This window comes from Chiloscyllium punctatum, chromosome 14, assembly GCF_047496795.1.
Source record: "Chiloscyllium punctatum isolate Juve2018m chromosome 14, sChiPun1.3, whole genome shotgun sequence".
In the NCBI taxonomy this organism is placed as follows: Eukaryota; Metazoa; Chordata; class Chondrichthyes; order Orectolobiformes; family Hemiscylliidae; genus Chiloscyllium; species Chiloscyllium punctatum.
In genome coordinates, this window is record NC_092752.1 from 15,141,261 (window position 1) to 15,163,205 (window position 21,945).

At 43.2% G+C, this 21,945-nt stretch overlaps 1 protein-coding gene across 6 annotated transcripts in view; it reads left to right on the forward strand.

Moving 5' to 3' along the window:
* nrg1 (neuregulin 1) overlaps positions 1-21,678 on the forward strand; it is an 828,914-nt gene extending 807,236 nt beyond the window's left edge. For all 6 annotated transcript variants that reach the window (XM_072583931.1, XM_072583930.1, XM_072583929.1 and 3 more), the window contains 4 exons: positions 4,092-4,218; positions 11,812-11,942; positions 15,607-15,810; positions 19,615-21,678. In XM_072583931.1, coding sequence (XP_072440032.1) covers positions 4,092-4,218; positions 11,812-11,942; positions 15,607-15,810; positions 19,615-20,254 — 1,102 coding nt within the window. In that variant the 3' untranslated portion in view covers positions 20,255-21,678. The remainder of the gene's footprint in view (positions 1-4,091; positions 4,219-11,811; positions 11,943-15,606; positions 15,811-19,614) is intronic.
* The last annotated feature ends 267 nt before the right edge of the window (positions 21,679-21,945 follow it).

Below are 21,945 nucleotides of genomic sequence, written 5' to 3' on the forward strand. Positions count from 1 at the left end.
ATAAGGTTCCCCATTGTAGGCTATTGCAAAAAAAATATGGAGGCATGGGATTGAGGGTGATTTAGCAGATTGATAAGAAATTGGTGAACTGTAAGAAGACAAAGGGTGTTGATGATGGGGAAATGTTCATCCTGGAGTTCAGTTATTAGTCATGTACTGCAAGGATCACCTTTGGGGTCACTGCTGTTTGTCATTTTTAAAAATGACCTGGATGAGGGTGTAGAAGGATGGGTTAGTAAACTACGGTTGACACTAAGGTTGGTGGAGTTGTGGACAGTGTGGAAGATTGTTGCAGGTTACAGAGAGACATAGGTAAGCTGCAGAGCTGGACTGAGAGGTGGCAAATGGAGTCTACTGCACAAAAGTGTGAGCTGATTCACTTTGGAGGACTAGCAGCAATGCAGAGTACTGGGTTAATGGTAAGATTCTTGGTAGTGTCGATGAGCAGAGAGATCTCAGTGTCCATGTTCATAGATCCCGGAAGAGTTGCCACCCAGGTTGATAGCGTTGATATGAAGGCATAAGGTGTGTTAGCTTTTATTGGTAGAGCGATTGAGTTTCAGAGCCATGTGGTCATGCTGCAGCTGTACAAAACTCTGGTGTGGCTGCACTTGGAGTATTGTGTACAGTTCTGGTCACTGCATTGGATGTGGAAGCATTGGAAAGGGTTCAGAGAAGATTTACCAGGATGTTGCCTGGTATGGAGGGAAGATCATATGAGGAAATACTGAGGGACTTGAGACTGCTTTCATTAGAAAGAAAGTTAAAAAATAGAGACATACAAAGATGATCAGAGGGTTAGATAGGGTGGACAGTGAGAGCCCTTTTCCTCTGATGGTGATGGCTAGCATGAGGGAACATAGCTTTAAATTGAGAGGTGGTACATATAGGACAGATGTCAGAGGTAGGTTCTTTACTCAGAGTAGTAAGGGCATGGAATGCCCTGCCTGCAACACCTAGTGGACTTGCCAAATTTAAGGGCATTTAAATGGCCATTGGATAAACATATGGATGATAATGGAATAGTGTAGGTTAGATGGGCCTGAGATTGGTTTCACAAGCTGGCGCAATGTCGAGGGCCGAAGGGCCTGTACTGTGCTGTAATTTTCTGTGTTCTATTTTTGATAGCACAGTTGACTGTTCCATTGACAGCATTCAAATTGAAACCCGATCCAAATTCTCTCTACGTTTAAAAACCGAACAAAGTGTGGATGCTTTAAATCAGAAACAAAAATAGATGGCGCTGGAAAAGCTCAGCAGGTCTGGCTGCATCTGTGAAGAGAAATCAGAATTAATGTTTCGAGTCCAGATCTGAGGAAGGGTCATCAGACCCAAAACATTAACTCCGATGTCTCCTCACAAATGCCGCCAGACCTGCTGAGCTTTTCCAGCAACTTGTTTTTTGTTTTTCTCTTTGTTTATTGAATAGGCCTTAAATTTTAGATTAGATTGGATTCCCTACAGTGTGGAAACAGGCCCTTCGGCCCAACCAGTCCACACCAACCCTCCGAAGAGTAACCCACCCAGATCCCTTTCCCTCTGACTAATGCACCTAATACTATGGGAAAATTAGCATGGCCAATTCACCTAACCTGCACATCTTTGGACTGTGGGAAGAAAGCGGAGCACCCGGAGGAACGTGCAAACTCCACACAGTCAGTTGCCCGAGGCTGGAATTGAACCTGGGACGCTGGTACTGTGAGGCAGCAGTGCTAACCACTGAGCCACCGTGCCATGGCAGAGTATCCAGATTTGGACAATCTGAGCTCAGCTCCTCATGGGCATGAGCGCTAAACTCCAAAACAGTTGATGCCCTGGGTCTGGCATCCATTGAAGATTCCAAATAAGAGTGCCTACTTCAGGAAAATAAATTTTTAAAACATTTTTAAGTGGATTTTTCAGTGGTTGGGCTAAATTCTTTGGATGTAGAAGGATCTGTACAACTGAATAGTTGTTCTGTAGCTGGTCAAAGCTTGAAGCTACGGTCCTCCAAGTGAGCAAAACCAAAATAATGTGGATGCTAGAAACCTGAAACAAACACATTAAATGCTGGAGAAACTGAGCAGGTGTGTCGGGTCCACAGTTGCCGAATTTCTCCAGTGCGAACTCTGAGTGAGAATGTGTTTCCTTCTCCAGCTCACACATTCATTATTTAGCTGAGCACACAACTAAGTGTTTTCTTGAAAGGAAAGGAAAGGAAACAGGACAGAGAGTTATAATTGGGCTTCACCGAAGGAGGTAAAGTGTTAAAGGGTCACACTAGCAGAAACCCAGGAACATGTCACTTGTTCATTGTAGCCAGCCACTTCCTATTCCCCAGTTCATAGTTCGAAACCACAACAGGCGTAAGGAGAATACTTTTGAAAGAGATGTGCAGTTTTGTTTCTACAGATTAAAAAAGTTTGTAAGAGTTAATGTGTTTTGTGCAAAAGCACGAACTAGATGTTAGTGGATTGGTCATTTGTTAAAGTCCAGTGGAAAGGAATATTGTTCAGCCAGTATGAAGGGAATCTAACTCACATTTGCCATTTTTGACAATTTAAATTGCACCTTTAAGGTAATAAACCAGCACCCAAGGCAACAAGGTTAAACAGTGATCTAAATATAAAGACCACAAAAAGCTAATTTAACTTAATTGTTAAATTAAGTGACGGTGCTCAGCATACATTATTTCATTTAAACCCTTTGTCCAACTCAGATATCCAGTTCTCATCTCCATAATTTCAATTCCACATAAACTCGGCATGCTGCTTTGTCACCTACACCAGAAGGTCCTGACTCATTTATGATTTTGCCTTTGCACCCCACTGTCTGTATGTTGGCAGAGAGGGATAACCTGATGAGTCAACAAGCATTCCTGTCACATGTTTCAACATCTTTGGCATTTCACAGAATTACAGATTTATTGTTTCAAATAAAAATAAACACAAACAAAAAAACACTGCTGTTTGCTTTTCTCCCCTCCAAGTTCACATACATCTCTGTCAAAACAAAATGAGTAAGAGTATTTTTACAGTTTTCCCAAAACAAATAAAGAATTATATATCTATCATATAGTCCCCGCCATTTTGGATTGATGATGTCGACATCCCGATATGCCATCACCATTTACAAGGGTCCAGACAGGTTGGCATAAAAGGGGAGGACTGTACTTGGAGATGCCAGGTGTAGAGGTCACACTCCACCCTACAGCACAAGAATAAACAAGAGCAGACATTGTTTGGCCACTACAAAGATAGTCAGGCTGCCTTTGTGACTTAATGCATTTGTGAGCCAGCGATTCAAGTAGGTGCTGGATAGATAGCTGCTCTGAAAATCATGATCATGGTCAGACTTTCAACTTTTCCCAAGTATAATTGTCCCTGAGCATACTCCTGCAAGTCTCTGCTGTTCAAGTTCATATTGAGACCTAAGAGCACAACATTTGCTTGAGGGGAGAAAAGGAAAGCTTTTTAGCAAATGGAAGATGTTTCACTATGTGCTGGAGTTTAGAGCTAGTGGACACAAATGTCAGATAGTCACTGAGCAATTCAGTGAAGAATTAAGGAGTCACCTTTTGTCCCAGAGAGAAGTCGGTAACATAGAGGCAGGGGTACTCCAGACAGCACCTTGAAACTACAGACAAAGAAATGAGTACTAGGAACAGCCTTGTGAGGTGTGTAAACAGCAGTGGACAGCACTTGGGCCAAATGGCCTGTTCCTGATCTGTACGTTTTATGTAATTCCTAGTATTTCTATCCTTAGGATTTGGTTTTAGACAATTTATTTTATAAATATGTCCCACAATCCGTGCCATGTAGACCTGGCTGCAAACAGCAGTAACTTATTAGTCAGTACAACCCTTCATTCAGTTGGTTCTTTTTCCTATATTTATTTTTAGAAACACTTGGTTTGGAGAGGAAGCAGAGGAAGGATTCTGTCAGAGCCCTATGTAAAGGGCTGGGCATTCAGGTTGCATGCTACGCTGACACTGAAGAAAACGGGTGTCACAACTTCATAGCCAGAGTTTTAATCCTCCTCCTGTACAGAACTCAATGTCTAACAATTGCCAATTGTCTTTTTGTCTCTGATTGCATTGCACCGCCACCCAGAAAACAGCGGAAAAAACTTCATGATCGGCTCAGACAGAGTCTCCGCACCGAGCGAAACAACATGGTAAACCTTGTGAATGGACCGCACCGCACAAATCCGCCGGCAGAAAATGTCCAATTGGCAAACGTGAGTTAATATTGATGTGCGATCTAGCGTTAATTGTTTTGTATCAGTGTGATTGTGAGATGCCACATAGATTTACCAATATCCAGACAGTGTCACTGGAGTGGGGGGGGATGGGGGGCAGCGGATTGGTTTGCCTGAGGGATGCCTTCTATGTGTTACAGAACTGCCCCAGGTAGATGTAGTTCCACTAGCACCATTGATAGCTGCGTGGTGAAATTCTCGAGCAGTTTTCAGACCACAGGCAGTTGTACCTGGGCAGGCACTTTAATTTCTGGCCATTAGACTTTGCCCTGTTTCTTCAGCAGGGGAAAAAATGATGAAGCAACCACTGGACCCACCAGAGTGGGTGCTTTTGACCAGAAGGAATGATTGCTTAAAACAGAGATTGTAAGAACAGTTAATCTCTGTGAACGTGCTGCACTGCTACTGGGAGTGGCGATACAGCAGCAAGACTGTCACCATTGGCATCACTGCATTAAGCAGGGGTTCAGCAATGTCATTTAAGATGTACTGCAGAATTAATAGTTGAGTTGGCAAAAACACAAGAAACAATTTAGAATTGTGTTGAGAATTGCCATGTTCTAATAGTCACATAGGAATATCTAACTGACAGCTGCACATTATTCAACAAGATACAGGTTTGACAGTATTGTGTCAAATATGCCAGAACATTACAATGTAGGATGAATACCATTGTATGTCATTAGATGGAATATAGAATTAATGATATTGAGCAGGTGTATTAGTGTAACATGATATAGGATTAGCAGCATTGTGTTAGTGTGTCAGTAGATATAATGTAGGTGTGTCAACATTGTGTAAATGTATAAAATATAGGTTAATGGCCCAGAAATTGTTTGAATAGGGAATATCATGTCAAATGCCTTGGAATAGATTATTTTTACCTCAACCATCAGGTTGTATCATTTTTTGTACTGCAGATTACTGAATATGTCATTTGAAGTACAAAGTTCATGAACATTAGGCCAAGCGACCAGTCTTCTTACCCAAGAAGTCAAAACAGTTGATAAAGGAACAAAGAACAATGGGAAAGGAACTAAATTAAATTCAAATTGGAGAGGGGGAGTCCATAACTAGAGGGCATAGGATTAGGGTGAGAGGGGAAAAGATTTAAAAGGGACATAAGTGGCAACCTTTCCATGCAGAGAGTGGTGCGTGTATGGAATGAGTTGCCAGAGGAAGTGGTGGAGGTTGATACAATTACAACATTTCAAATGCAATGGATGGGTGTATGAATAGGAAGGGCTTAGAGGGATATGGGCCAAGTACTGGCAAATGGGACTAGATTAATTTAGGATATCTGGTCGGCATGGATGAGTTGGACCGAAGGGTCTGTTTCCGTGCTGTATAGCTCTATGATTCTATGAATTAAGAGAGAGAGAGAAAGAAAAGAGGCAAATTAAAATTGATTTAATTGTCCATAAAGTTGTGGAACGTTTGAACTCCTGGTGTATCTCTGCCACAAATTGATGATGTTTTTAAGCTGCAGTGTTGGACTAATAGCATTGGTGTATTAACATGTCAATATTATTATAAACAGAGAAGAAACTGAGGTTAACATTTTTAAATAAAGGAAGAGGTTTTGAAGATAATGAGCGATGACTCTAATGCAGCACATGACCTGTCCTCTTCCCACCCACCCACTCACACAGTCCCAATCTGTGTCCATTTTACAGAGGGCAGTGAGGTAACAAGGAACCTGCCTCCCATTTGAATCCATTGAATTTTTTTTAAGAATTCACTCACAGATGTAGGTGAGCATTCTAGCCAGGCCAGCATTCATTGCCAATCCCAGAGGACTGTTAAGAGTCAACCATGTTGCTGTGGGTCTGATGTAGTGTGTAGGCCAGACCAGGTAAGGATGGCAGTTTCCTTCCCTAAAGGACATTAGTGAACCAGGATTTTGACAATGGCTTCATGCTCAGTGTTAGTTCCTTAATTCCACATCTTACTGAATTCAAATGGTGGTGGGATTTAAACCTGGGTCCCCAAGACATTAGCTGAGTTTCTGGATTAATAGCCTAGTGATACTGCCAGTAGGCCATTGCTTCCCCTAAGTGGCCAATGATTGACTGTTTAAGTTCTCATTCTCTTCACTATTGATATTTTGCCCATGGCATGAGGAGACCCTCTCCACATGGGTAGCCCTGCAGATTTAGGCGTGCAGGTTGATCCAAGGAAAATACCTCCCTTAGAAACCACCTGTACCCATCAAAGGCACTCCGACATACTTGTCTTTATTGTGGTTCTGTTCGCCGAGCTGGGAATTTGTGTTATAGACATTTCGTCCCCTGTCTAGGTGACATCATCAGTGCTTGGGAGCCTCCCATGAAGCACTTCTGTGATGTTTCCTCTGGCATTTATAGTGGTTTGTCTTTGCCCCTTCCGGTTGTCAGTTCCAGCTGTCCGCTGCAGTGGCTGGTATATTGGGTCCAGATCGATGTGCTGGACCCAATATACCAGCCACTGCAGCGGACAGCTGGAACTGACAACCAGAAGCAGCAGGTACAAATCGCTATAAATGCCGGAGGAAACATCACAGAAGCACTTCACAGGAGGCTCCCAAGCACTGAGGATGTCACCTAGACAGGGGACGAAACGTCTGCAACACAAATTCCCAGCTCGGCGAACAGAACCACAACAGCGAGCACCCTAGCTACAAATCTTCTCCCAAACTTTGAATACTTGCCTTTAACTCTCTCCCTCTCCCCCTCCAAGTTCAATCCCAACCTCTTCACTCAGAATTGCCAGGCTCCGCCCAATCCCCCTAGATTTACCTCCACACCACTAGCTCCTCTTCATTAGGGACCAGCTGTAATCCCAACAGCGGCCACTGCCTAAACCTGGTGCTGCTGAGTCAATGGAACAGCTGGCCATCTCACTGACCGGCAGCTCTCTGAAGGGAGACCTCCTCCTCAAATGTGACCTGGAATCTCACCATTTGCTAATTAACAACCCGCTGTGAATTAAATAGCAGCATGACAGTCCGAATCGGCAAGAAGGCATCCCCAGCCAAATCTTTAGCTGGCAAATCAGAGACCCCACCATTCGAGGGAAAAGAAAATCTGCCCATGACTCTAAGTAATGACAGAAATGCACACTGACAACCCTTTACAAATTTGAAACAAGCTGTCAAATTGTAATATTGAGCCAAAGTATTTTCCATTTGCTCCACAATTTATTAAGACTTCATACACTGGGGCTATTTAACTGATTTTAATAAGTTTTATTGCATTGCCAGTTTTATTCTTTGGCAAGTGTTCAGTGATAAATACAATAAGGAAATGGACAAACTCTTATAAGGCACAGCAAGTTTTTGAAATGATCAATGCTTTTTGCCATATCTTGTTTCCTTCAATATCTCTGTCAATGTGTGTCCGTTCTCTGCAGTAGGTAACAGATGTCATTCTAGAACCTTGGAATAAAAGATTGCAATGCTACATTTATTAAAGATTGGAAAGTAGCCACACATTTCATAACTGAATCTTTAAGTGACTCTAACTCATAGACTTCCATCAGAGCTCTACATACTAATTTTATGTCAACCTTATCTAGAGGTATCTTAAAATAACATTGGCCAACTTGGTGCCAGCCAAAGTTTCCCTCCTTTTTCTGACTGATGTCATCACATCATCTTCAAACTGGTACAGCCATTTCCCAATAGGAGGCAGTAATTTAATGTTCTACCTCACTGGGGTAGCATGCTGAAAATCAGGCCTGTCTATTCTCAGAGTCGTCACAAAAGTTAAACATTCTTATCAAAGTACACAAAATGCTCAATTTGCCTCTCTGATAAACCAGGTTTAACAGAAAGTACATATCAGGTTTCTGTACTTTAAAAAGAACTACTATCTATTACAAGTTAATGATTTTAACCACAGTTAATTGATTTTAACCACAGGTAAACAACTATATCACACATCATTCTACTGGTTAAATCTCAAACCCGATTTTAAACCCCACCCACTACATACAAACAAGATAAACACAGAGCCAAAACAATGGCGGAGAAGACAAACCACAGGGAAGCAGCTCAGTAGCACCAGTTCTTAGGTTTCAATCAAGTGTTTCTTTTGTTTTCCAAGTTTTTCAGTTCCCAGATGTTTTCTTCAGGTTCATTCACTTCTTCACATGAGGCACAGAGTAACTAGTTCAGTACTCATAAAGTCTCTGATTTATTGTCTCAAAACAACTGCAATTGGTGGCAGAAAACAACTAACTTTCTTCTGCTTCATGTACATTACTGAAGAAAGACACATACCACCTACCCTTCCAGAGGTCTGAAGGATTCTCCCTATCTTGATTCTCCCTATGTTGCTCCTACCCACAAGCTGTTCAGCTGCTCAGGAACCAATGAGAAAGTAGTTGTCAGGCTGATGACCCACCACTGCTCCCAAATATGCAAACCAGTCAGCTCCTTGCATACACCTACATGTGCCAGTCTGTCCACAAACACATTCCTGCAATGCATGAACAAAACAGCAGTGCAAACACCACTCACAATGAGTTTCAATAACTTGTTTTCAAAAGTGCAGCAACTTCTGCCACAATCCTTGGTCTTAAAAACAATTTTTTTTCCAATTCGGTCAACAATCAAAAGTAAACTAAAATATGTGGTCTTTACAAATGGATACTTCAATACTGAGCCCCTTATTGAGAACCTAAGACTTGACACTTCATTGTTTCAATGGATATGAAATAAATGGCAGCACTGTGCAGCTTGAGAAGATATTGTCTGAGAGAACCATTGAATATAATTGGCTACAAAATCTGTAGTGACAGTGAGGATAATAAGGCTAATAATATGACAATTCAAATGGATCATTAGGCACAAGTTATTTGATAGATACTCACATTTACAAGTCTATAAATTTAGACCTCATATGATTGCATGTATTTCTCAACATCAAGGTCAAAAAGTGTGGCACTGAAAAAGCACAGCAGGTCAGGCAGCATCTGAGGAGCAGATGAGTCAATGTTTCGGGCATAAGACCTTCATCAGAAATGACAGAAACATCGATGCTCCTGTTCCTTGGATGCTGCCTGACCTGCTGTGCTTCTCTAGCACCACATTTTTTGACTGTGATCTTCAGCGTCTGCAGTCTTCATTTTCTCCTGTATTTCTCAACATGTCAAGTAACATAACAGCCAAGTCATTGTTCCTGAAATTTTTTTTTGTGCCAAAATATTGAACATTACACAATTTGCAGATGTAGGGAAATCTGTTTTTTTATTTTGAGCTATTCTTTACAGATGTCAATTCAGAAACTAAGGCATATCTCTTTGTTGGTGGAGTGTATTAACTACCCAGTGTTACAGCATCTTCCACATACCAGTCCAATCTATCCCCACCTTTTTTTTAATGTGTTTTGAGGTTCACCATTTAAATTAACTAACTTACCAACTAGACAGTGACAGTTAACAAGTACTACCCTCCATGACTAGTACTACTATTAACAAGTACTACTATTCAATGAACATGTTAATCAGAAGCTAAGTGAGTCAAGACATCTTACTGAAGAATGACACCATTTTTACAAAGTGTCAATAAGCTCTAATTTTGTCTAGAACATTCTGCCAACTGTGGACACCTGTCATGTACCAAGAACAAATATAGGGGAAGGTAGAGTTGCTTCTAATCAACCTGTTCAGAGGTGTTATTACTGAGCTCTGGAGTAGATTAGATTACTTAAAGTGTGGAAACAGGCCCTTTGGCCCAACAAGTCCACACCGACCTCCCGAAGTGCAACTCACCCAGACCCATTCCCCTACGTTTACCCCATTCATCTAACACTATGGGCAATTAGCATGGCCAATTCACCTAACCTGCGCATCTTTGGATTGTGGGAGGAAATCAGAGCACCCGGAGGAAACCCACACAGATACGGGGAGAATGTGCAAACTCCACACAGAGAGTCGCCTGATGCAGGGATTGAACCCGGGTCTCTGGTGCTGTGAGGCAGCAGTGCTAACCACTGTGCCACCGTGCCCGTGGGACTTGAACTCAGACCAGGGGTAGGGACACTACCACTGCACCACAGGACCACCCCAGGGGAAGGCAGAAAGTGAGGGATAGACCAAAGTTAAAATGTAGTTGAAGGAGGAAATAATATCCTCTAGTCCTCATGGTGCCCAACTCTCTCTCAAAGCCTCAAGGGTGTTGGTGAACGCTGTGTGCTCTTTAGGGACACCTGCCTCCAACAAATTTTTCTTTTCTCTCATATTCAGAAGTACTCATACACACAATTGAATGGCTTTTCTTTCTTCCCACCACCAAACTACCCATGGTACTTTTCACCCATGATCTAACACCATTACATCGCCTTGGTTTCACCCCTGCCTGTGTATCTACCACTCAATTAATTAATCTGTTAACCACTTGCTTTATTACTAACAGAAACTTGCAATTAGTAATCCCTGTCTCTCCATATTTAGTATCCATTGGAAATTCTGTCTGCAGTTTTAAAGATATAGGATAAATTAAAAAGAAATGATTTTTTAAAACATTTTTGATCAGTGGGTTTTGTATGTCAGATTTTCTTTAGCACAGAGTGTATTAATATTCAATGAACATGTTAATCAGAAGCTAAGTGAGTCAAGACATCTTAGTGAAGAATGACACCGTTTTTACAAAGTGTCAATAAGCTCTAATTTTGTCTAGAACACTCCGCCAACTGTGGACACCTGTCATTTAACCTAGGGGTAATATCAAATTTATCATGACATAGGGCGGCACGGTGGCACAGTGGTTGGCACTGCTGCCTCACAGCGCCAGAGACCTGGGTTCGATTCCCGCCTCAGGCAACTGACTGTGAGGAGTTTGCACATTCTCCCAGTGTCTGCGTGGGTTTCCTCCGGGTGCTCCGGTTTCCTCCCACAGTCCAAAGATGTCCAGGCCAGGTGAATTGGCTATGCTAAATTGCCCGTAGTGTTAGGTAAGGGGTAGATGTATGGGTGGGTTGCGCTTCGGCAGGGCGGTGTGGACTTGTTGGGCCGAAGGGCCTGTTTCCACACTGTAAGTAATCTAAATGTAGACAGACAGTCAATCTCACTTAAGGAGTAGCCATAAGACTGATATCTTGGTTGGCATGGGTATTGATGATGTACGGTCAGTGAAGGGACCAGGTTTGATGGGCCCACTTGACAATCTCTTAGCATTCTGTTTTTCTTGCAGAGAAGAGTAATAGGAGATTTGATTGAAGTCTTCCAAATTGTGAGAGCTCTAGACAGACAGGGAGAAACTGTTCCCACTGGTAAAAGGATAAAAAGTGAGGGGGGAGGGGGTGCACAGATTAAGTAAATACAATGTGAGAAAATAACTTTATCACAGAGAGATAGTTCAGCTCTGAAATGCACTGCCTGGAAATGTGGTGCAGGCAGGTTCAATGGAGACATTCAGGCAGGCATTAGGTGCTTACTTAAGTAGAAATAAAGTGCAGGCTGACAGAGGAAGTGTGGGAGAATGGGCCTTAGTCATGATGCTCATTTGGAGAATTGGTGTCAACAGAAAAGGGGCCTAGTTCTGCACCATGACACCTCTGCGATTCTAACCCTCAGATTCTTTGTTTTCAGCAATATATAATGAAAAATCCTGGATCCACTGAGCACGTTATTGAGCGGGAAACAGAAACCTCGTTCTCCACCAGTCACTACACATCGACGACCCATCACTCTACAACAGTGACTCACACGCCCAGCCACAGGTACCTGAATTAAACATCCTTCAATCAAACAGAACGAGTAGAACTAACAAAGATCTGCAACGAGCAAAAGGGGAGGCTCAAATCATACATAGAGACATCAATAGAGTTGAAAATCCTTAGTAAAGGAACATTAAACTAAAAACAATGCTTCTGATGAAATGTCAGGGAATCCAGGCCATGATTCTAGCCAAATGCTCTCCTCACCAGTGGTGACTTGTTTGGTGTGTACCCCTGTCTGGGACTGACATTGCACCAAACAAGTAACCAAATCCCATAGAAAGTCAGAGGGTGGGAACTCCAATTTTTGCAGCATCTTCCTATAGTTCTGAGACCTCACTTTACATTAATTACCTTTGAGAGAGTGGGTGGGTGCTTAGCCCGCCATGAGGAGTACACTGGAGACTTGAGCACGAGGCTGGTCCAGGATAGACAGACCTTCCTGTGGACTCTGCTCAAAGATCAACTCCTCGAGAGACAGAATAGAGATCAAGAAGCTGGTGTAGAGAATCTTGATCAGACCACCCTTGCAGAATTGAGAGCAATCTTTACATTGATGACAGAGTTTAATTAGGTGAAGGCTGAAAATACTTTTCCACTAAAGGAGGAGTTGAAGACTAGGGTCCATAATTTAAAACATAGTCACCCAATAAAGATTTCAGGAGAAACATCTTTACCCAGAGAATGGTGTGAATGTGAAACTCATTTGCACAAGGAGTGGTGAGGAAATTGCATGGAAAGATTCAATGAGAAGCTTAATGAGGGGGTGGAAGAAAGGAAGGATGTTCCGGCATGCAATGGCAGTCTACCAGACTCACTCCTGGCTTAGCAGGACTGATGTATGAAGAGAAACGGGATCATTTAGAAGATACTCAGTGGATTTAGAAGAATGAGGTTGGATCTCATAGAAACTTAGAAAATTCCAACAGGACTAGACAGGCTAAGTACAGGCTAAGGCTGTTCACGATGACCAGGCCGTCCAGACCAGGGGTCACAGTTTAAGGATACACGGTCGGTCTTTTTAGGACTGAGACGAGGAGAAACGTCTTCACCCAGAGAGTGGTGAGGCTGTGGAATTCTCTTGCCACAGAGTGAGGTCGAGGCCAAAACATTGAACGGTTTCAAGAAGAAGTTAGAGATAGTTCATGGACTAAAGTGATCAAAGGGAATGGGGAGAAAGCAGAAACCGGATGTTGAGTTGGATGATCAGCTATGATCATATCAAATGGCCAAGCAAAATCAAAGGGTCAAATGGCTTTTATTTCCTATGCTTCTATGAATATAAGAGCATTCCAATAGAATTAGATGAAGAAGAGTAGAGAAGGCTTACCTAGAACATGGTGACAAAGAACCATTGGACTCAATGGCCTGTTTCAGTACTGTCATTTCTATGTAAGTTAATGTTAGAAACCCACAGGCTCAGCATTCTCATGGCAGACAGGTTTCAAACTTTAAGATGAACTATGTCGTGGTGGATGATGAATAAGTTTAGATAAGTTTAAATAAAAGGCAGTGTTACTTGTATCTCATTACCCTCAGTTTTATCAAATAATACAGAAGACTTGGGCCAGAAAACCAGATTGTTAGAACAAATGCATAAGTGAGAGCTAAAGTACAGAAGCCCCAATTACACTTTCATACTCTGGTATCTGGTGAAATGTGTACCTCATGTATTCACTTTGCAGATATGACAACATACAGAAACCAAAGCTGAGCTTAATTGGCTTCAGACTGAGCCTTACTACCATGTTTGATCCCAGATACCAGGCCAGAAAAACTGAAATCTTACACTGCACTGTCCTCTCAGTTAAACCCGACCTGTTAAGTTATCTTACGGCCACCATAGTTCTAAGCTTTTGTAACAAAAACAACCACCAGAAGGTAAATATAGACAGTATAGTAAAAATAGCATTTATTAATACTTATAGTCAATTAAAAATTATTGCCTGGGCACAATTTATTTTAATGTTTACCACTATAAATCCCTATTCTCACCCAATTATGTTGCAAGCCATCTGTGTAAAACATTGACTCTCCTCCCTTCCTTATACAGGTGCTAAAGGGGTAGTGGCTGTGCTACTCACCTGTGGTTGGGGAGTGGGGTAGTATATTACAGTATGACATCTTCACATAGGCTATTATCATTATAAATGTGATGATGCAAATTTATAACAGAATGCAAACATTAGCTCCGAATGTGAGAGTTTAAAATGTGTACTGAATTATATCAGAACACCCCAGTCTGATCGTTTCTCATTGTCTATCCCTACTTGACTTGAAGGTGCAGTTTAATTGCTTTCTAATTCTAACTTTGACAATGCTTCAAGTCACTTGATATTGGCTTGACCTCCCATTAACCAACTTTCCTGAATTTCATTTCCAGTAAAGACTTCATTTGACACTTAAATTTCATTTGCCATGTGCCACGAAGGAAAATGCCGGAAGTCAAATGACACCAATAGGCTTAGTCCAATAGGTTTATTTAAAAAACCACAAGCTTTTGGAGCGCTCCTCTTCGTCAGCTCACGTGAAGCTACTTCACCTGGCAAAGGGGCAGTGCTCCGAAAGCTTGTGATTTTCAATAAACCTGTTGGACTATAACCTGGTGTCGTGTGACTTCTAACTTTGTCCATCCCGGTTCAGCACTGACACTTCCAGACCAAGGTGGCAAAGAATGAACAAAGTCACATTCCTCAATGTGCAGCATTTCACAATGACACATGGTGTTGATTAATCCACTATGTATATAATATATATATGCATGAGCGAATCATGCGATATTCCCAGTCTAAAAAGTTGCGTTGGATTTAGCTATTTATTTGTTGACACAGAGATTTGAGACCACCTTAAGCAGCCAGTACTTGGCGATGGGTGATCTACACCAGCAATGCTCAGTTAAAGCCATCAGTAATGGGAAAATTGCATTAAGCTGTCTCTAACTAAAGTTGAGGACCTGAGCATTACCCATTGAATGAGCAATGTTCATTTTGTAATGAAGGATTGCCCCTTTCTTTTTAGATTAGATTAGATTATTTACAGTGTGGAAACAGGCCCTTCGGCCCAACAAGTCCACACCGCCCCACCGAAGCGCAACCCACCCATACCCCTACATCTACCCCTTACCTAACACTACGGGCAATTTAGCATGGCCAATTCACCTGACCTGCACATCTTTGGACTGTGGGAGGAAACCGGAGCACCCGGAGGAAACCCACGCAGACACAGGGAGAATGTGCAAACTCCACACAGTCAGTCGCCTGAGGCGGGAATTGAACCCAGGTCTCTGGCGCTGTGAGGCAGCAGTGCTAACCACTGTGCCACCGTGCCGCCCTAAGATCACACACAATCCCTCAGTGATCAATCCTGTAAGGAATCTCTTATCCTTTCCCCACCGCCCCTCACTGCCCACCCACTGGTACATAGAAGTGTCAGTACTTTGATTAACATTCTAGTCCTCCAATGCTACGTGCCTGAAGTCTTAATGAAACAAGCAACTGATCTGGCTGCACAAAACACCGTAATGTCAGGCCAATATTGTTACAGAGACAGCTTCCAGTCACCCTGAGAAGGTAATTGCTGAAGCCTCTTCCTTCTCCAACATCTCAAAAGAAGCAAGAAATTATTAAGCAAATAATTTTACAGATGTTTCTCTTTGCATTGGCCATAGTTGGAGTACAGGCCAAACAGAAAGTGTCATCTCAGACAGCCCCTCTGTGCTCGTAACATCGTCAGTCGAAACCAGCAGGCACACCAGTCCGATCAATCACCGAGGTCGACTCAATGGTGTGGCAGGTCGACGAGAGATGCTTATCTGTGTAAGGAACTCCAGGGACACTCCAGACTCTCTCCGAGATTCACCGCACAGTGAAAGGTAGGTCCTTTTATACGCAAGATAGTGTACTGCATCTGTAAGAACTGAGGTTTAACAGGATCAGAGGTCAAAGCCTTTTACAGTAAGGGGAGTTCTGACTGTCAGTTGAAGGGACAGCTTAGACTATAGGGATTGAGGGCACAGCTTTGACTGTCAGGCTGAAGAGGAGAAGAAAGATATCATTTCATTGGAGACTGTTCAGGGCTGTTTTGCTTGGACAATACCTGGTATGGAGAGATTGTTTTATGAGCAAGTGTCAAACAGGTTGAGACTCTACTGACTGGAGTTTAAAAGAATGCGAGGTGATCTCATTAAAATACAATGGATTCAAGAGGGGCTTGACAGAATAAATGCTGAGGGGATGTTTGTCCTAATGGGAGAAACTAGAACAAAAGGACATAGACTGAGAATATAGCAGAGCCGATTTAAGACTGAGATGAGGAGGAATTTCTTCTCTCTGAGGGTTGAGGGTCTTTGGAAATCCTTGCCACAGATCACTGAGGGGGCAGAGTTCTTGTTTATATTTAAGGCTAAGAGAGATAGATTCTTGTTCCATTGGGGAATTAAGGGCTACAGGGAAAATGCAGGAAAGTAGATGCAAGGAATGTTGGATCAGCCATGATCCTATTGAATGTGGAGCAAATATGAGGGGCTGAACAGCCTACTTCTGTTCCTATTTCTTATGGTCTTGTGGAGAGCTCTGACAGTAGGCACTGAGGCTATAATTCGGACTCTAGGGAAGGAGTGAACAGCTCTGACAACAGAGGTGTAATTCTAATCAGAAGGACTGTGATTTCTGCAGCTTTGAGATGTGCCATCCTTGGTTCAGTTGGGAGTCCTCTGCCTCATAATCAAAGATTATGTGTTCATGCATCATTCCAAAGATTTATATTTATTATCTAAGGCTGATAACTTATTTATCGAAAAGTGTGGTGCTGGAAAAGCACAGCGGGTCAGGCAGCATCCGAGGAGCAGGAGAGTTGGCATTTTGGGCATAAGCTCTTCATCAGGAGTGATGTTTGCCCTTGGAGGTTGCATGACCTGCTGTGCTTTTCCAGCACCACACTTTTTTCGATTAAGAAGTTATCAGCCTGGATAATAACATTCCTGAAGGGCTTATGCTCGAAACGTCGACTCTCCTGCTCCTCAGATGCTGCCTGACCTGCTGCGTTTTTCCAGCGCCACCCTTTTCGATTCTGATCTCCAGCATCTGCAGTCCTCGCTTTCTCCTGATAACTTCTTTAGAGTAGTGCTAAAGGAGGTGTCTCGTTTGGATTATCCCCTCGCTCTCTAAGGTAGATGAGAAAGATATAATCACATCCCAAATGCTCTTTGTCAAAGAATCCCTACAGTGTGGAAACAGGCCCTTCAGCCCAACAAGTCCATACCGACCCTCCGAAGAGTAACCCACCCAGACCCATTGCCTTACCCTTTTACTTTACATTTACCCCTGACTAACCAACACATCCCTGAACACAATGGGCAATTTAGCATGGCCAATTAGCATGCACCTAACCTGCACATCTTTGGATTGTGGGAGGAAACCCCACGCAGACACGGGGAGAATATGCAAACTCCATACGGATGGGTGCCCAAGGCTGGAATTGAACCCAGGCCCCTGACGCTGTCGGGCAGCAGTGCTAACCACTGAGCCACCATGCCGACCCGAGTCATCTTCTCCATTCACAGAAGAACACAGTCATGGTAGCCCAGTATATATTTGCCAACCCTCTGACCTGCCTCAGTTCATAAATTGGCACTAAATTACAGATTTGTAGCACCTATGTGGTATAAGACTGAAAATTCACGCCGTGAAATGAGTAGCAAAGAATTTCAAACATAGTCTGCATGCATTGGAACACAGTCTGAGCTGTTCCAACACAACTATCACTCCCATCCAACCTGGTTCCCAATGCAGTTATGCATTAGGATCCAGTCGCTGCCTGGAACGCATAGCCCCACCAGTGATCCCACACCCAAACCAGATGTTACATCAACCTGCAGTGCCACCGGTTCGAAAAAGCTGAGAACTGATCGAGAAATAATCAACTGATGGTTTGATTTCCAATCCAACAATTTGGACTTCAGGAAGCATGTTGAGAGTCTTTGAGAATGCAGAGAGGAGATTTACCAGAGTGGTTCCAAGGATGAGAGACGTTAGCTGTGTTCAGGTGTCTGTTTCCACGCTGTACATATCTATGACTCTATGACTAAAAGAGGACCGGGGGAAATTTGGTCGAGGTTGACAAGATGATGTCAAGTTTCCATTAGGTGATGCTGACGAGGTAGTGAACACAGATTCAAGGCGCTGAGCAAGAGATGCAGAAGGGTGTTCTGAGGTTGAACTTCATAACACAGCGAGTGATAATGACCTGGAACATGGACTTAAACTTGCTTCTGTTTGACTGTAAGTTCATTCTTCCAGCCAGGTCTTGGGGAGACTGGGCTGCCCTGCCTTGTTAAGAGCAGTTCAGTTAAAAGAAGGCTGTCCGACAGTGAGAGTTTGCTGTGGACAATGTTGACAAGCAGAGGGTGGGACTTAAGACCATAAGAAATGGGAGCTGGCCATTTGGCCCCTCAAACCTACTTCCCCATTTCAATAGGATTGTGGCTGATCTAACATTCCTCACTCCACTTTCCTGGTCTTTCCCAGTGATTGTTGATTCTTCCAAACTTCAGTGGAAAGAGATCCTGTCCTGGTGAGCTGCTGGCCAATCAGCTTGGCTGGCAGCCCCGGGGGTCAGGGTGGGGGTGGGGAGGGTTGCAGCTGGAGTAACACCTGAAGAAGACTGAGGGATGATGGGACCGCTTGGGTGGAGGGGAGCTGAAGGATCAGGTACCCTTTACGGAGTGGTGTGGGGGTAGGTGGGTTTTCGGGGCAGTAAAGGAAGTTTCTGTCTTGGGGGGAAGGGTGGCTGGGATGTCCATGATCGAGTGATGTGACACTTCTCCTCGATACTTCTCTCCCCTTTCAATCTTGGTAGAAAAAAAGCCCTCTCCCCAGCTCAGCATTTTTTGGCAGCAGATCTGGATTGAGTGGGTAATAATTAACTGTCTAAGGTCCTCCGTGTGTAGGGTTGTAGGGACGGGTGTGGAAGTGAGCATTTATGTGTACTATCAGGGCTGGGGCAGGGGTGGACGGAAACCCAGTGGGCAAAACTATATTTTAGATGATCGTACCCTCCCCTATCAAAAACACAGCTAGTTGGGGAGGGTGGGGTACAAATCCAACCCCCACAATTCTGTGGCCCATGCTTCCCATTGAATTGTCTAATTAGTCCAGTCTCGCCTCGGGACGACTGTCTGTGTGGAGTTTGCACATTCTCCCCGTGTCTGCGTAGGTTTCCTCCAGATGCTCCAGTTTCCTCCCACAGTCCAAACTTGTGCAGGTCAGGTAAACCATGCTAAAATTGCCCATTAGTGTTCAGGGATGTGTAGGTTAGGTACATAAGTCAGGGTCAAAGAGTGTGGTGCTGGAAAAGCACAGCTGGTCAGGCAGCAACTGAGGACTCAAAGTTTCAGGTATTCCTGATTTATGCTTGAAAACGTCGATTCTCCTGCTCCTCAGATGCTACCTGACCAGCTGTGTTTTTCCAGCACCACACTCTTCAACTCTGATCTCCAGCATCTTCAGTCCTCACTTTCTCCACATTAGTCAAGGGTAAATGTAGGATATTAAGGTAGGGGGATGGGTCTGGGGTGGGGGGTTACTGCTTGGGAGGGTCGGTGTGGATGGTTAATTCGATGGTTAGGTCTTGTATTCTTGGATGCCCTCTTCATTTGGTGCTATTCATGATATTCCAGGTTTGTCTCAGCCATGACCACTCCTGCCAGAATGTCTCCGGTGGACTTCCGAACACCAGTGTCCCAGAAGTCTCCTGAGTGCGAGCTGTCACCGCCAGTCTCCAGCCTCACTATCTCCATGCCGTCGGTGACCATTAGCCCTTTGATCGAGGAGGAGAGGCCACTGCTTCTGGTGACCCCGCCTCGGCAGCGGGAGAAGAGGCAGGAGCCGTACAAGCAGTACCACAACTCGGCCCAGGACAGTGGCAGCATCCCAGCCAGCCCGCTGCGGGTGGCCGAGGACGACGAGTATGAGACCACCCAAGAGTACGAGCCAGCGCTCGAGTCCCCCAAGAAAGGGGCCGGCAACAGGAGAGGGAAAAGAACAAAGGCTAACGGCCACATTTCACAAAGAGTGGAGACCGAGAGCAGTCCAGTCTCGGGGAGCAGTAGCTCTGACAGCGAAACAGAAGACGAACGAATAGGCGAGGAGACTCCCTTTCTGAGCCTACAGAACCCCATATCAATGAGTGTAGAATCAGCTCCCGCATACCGATTGGCTGAAAACAGGACTAACTCCACCAATAGGTACTCTACACAGGAAGAGTTGCAAGCCAGGCTGCCCAATGTAATTACTAATCAGGACCCAATTGCTGTCTAAAAAACACATAATTGCACCAGTAAAACTTTATTTTATATAATGAAGTACTCCGGATACTTTACTTTAAATTAAACATTTTATTTTATTTTAGCAGAAGAACCTTGCAGCTAGTAGAAAGTCTACAAGTTTTTATAGATTAAAATATATATATGTAAAAAGAAAGTTAGCATTCACAATACTAATGTGCCATATGTAGCGTTTTTACAGTATTTCAACACAGAAAGATATCAGTGGTGCCTTTATGTTACTTTATTGCTGAAAGTGGAATTAGTACATCAGTCGTCATTTCATGCTACCTGCTAACAAACCTTCTGATAAGAAAAAGAACGTCCATGATATGAGGGCTTTTTTTTCAAGATTTCCCTCCATGATCAATTTTGGACTCAGGCAGAAGTTTGAATCCGTTGTTGACAACGGGAGTTTCAGGAGGGGGAAAGAGACCCACGTGGAGGAGGGAATGAAGGGGGGGGGGGGTACCTCACTGTGACCTACTCACTCAGTAATGTTTCACCCCTGTGGTTTCTGATGGAGCTTGATAACCTCTAAGATTAAACAAACCTTACAGAAAGAGATCAAAGGTAGGACTTAACGTGAAAACACTGGCTGTTGGTATTGAGGGAAACCATCAGTAACATGTCACTAGTTCATGCAGAGTTGATACTGAAAGTGAAGATTCCTTGAAAGCAGTATGTTAGATATGGGTGGTTGAAGAGTAAAGTTATTCACTGAGTTAGATTAAATTATTTCAGTGAAACTGCTTTCTTTAAAAAAAGCAGTACCTGTTTCCTTGGTGCTTTTGTAGGGCTGTCTTATATTCTATAAAGACTGCAGCTCCTTGGAAAGCCATCATAATAGTCTCCCTTTCAACTAGCCTCCCTTCAAGTAGTTAAAGCTCTCATCTGAATCTCAACTTCATTCAGAAGTTGGGGTCAAACTGCTGCACGATGAGAGGAGTTGCTGCTTGAGAGTATGTTGGCTGATCTTGGCATGGAAAGGTGAGGGAGTGAACTATTTGACCTGACTCAGTATCTTCCCCATACAGGATACTGGCTGATTCTGTTGTTCTCAACATTCGGATTCTGTAATAGTTTGTGACGGTTTGGAACAGACTATATATATTCTTGTCACCATCTTCATACTTATTGCCATTGGCTGCATTTGAAAGCAGAACTCTGTGTCATATAACTTTTACCTTAATTTTAACTGATGCAGATATTGAAAATATAATGGGATGCGGCAACATTCATCTTTTGGGGCAATGTCATTTAAAAGCAGCTGGAGATGCAGATTACAATTCACATATGATCAAAATATATAGCATTGAACCTGCATTCAGCAAAAGGACAACGTTTCTGATATCTTCCTGTGTTTGTGAACAGACGCATTAAAAGCCTCTTTCAAATAAAGATTTTTTTTCTGTTTAATTGTGTACTTCATTATCAATCCAGTCAATATAGCTGCAATAATTTCAGTTCCTCCTTTGCAATAAATAAATCGGAATGTCATCTGAACTCACAATCCATAAGCCCTCGTCTTCAGACATCGCAATTTGTACTGTTCAAACCGAGGAGACCCAGAGTGGGATTGTATAGCTCATAGGTGATCAAGTCAGTCCTTTGAACGTACTGAAAATTTGAATTATTTAAAATTGTGATAAAATGTTTATAATCGGCACTAATCCATTTCTGCCA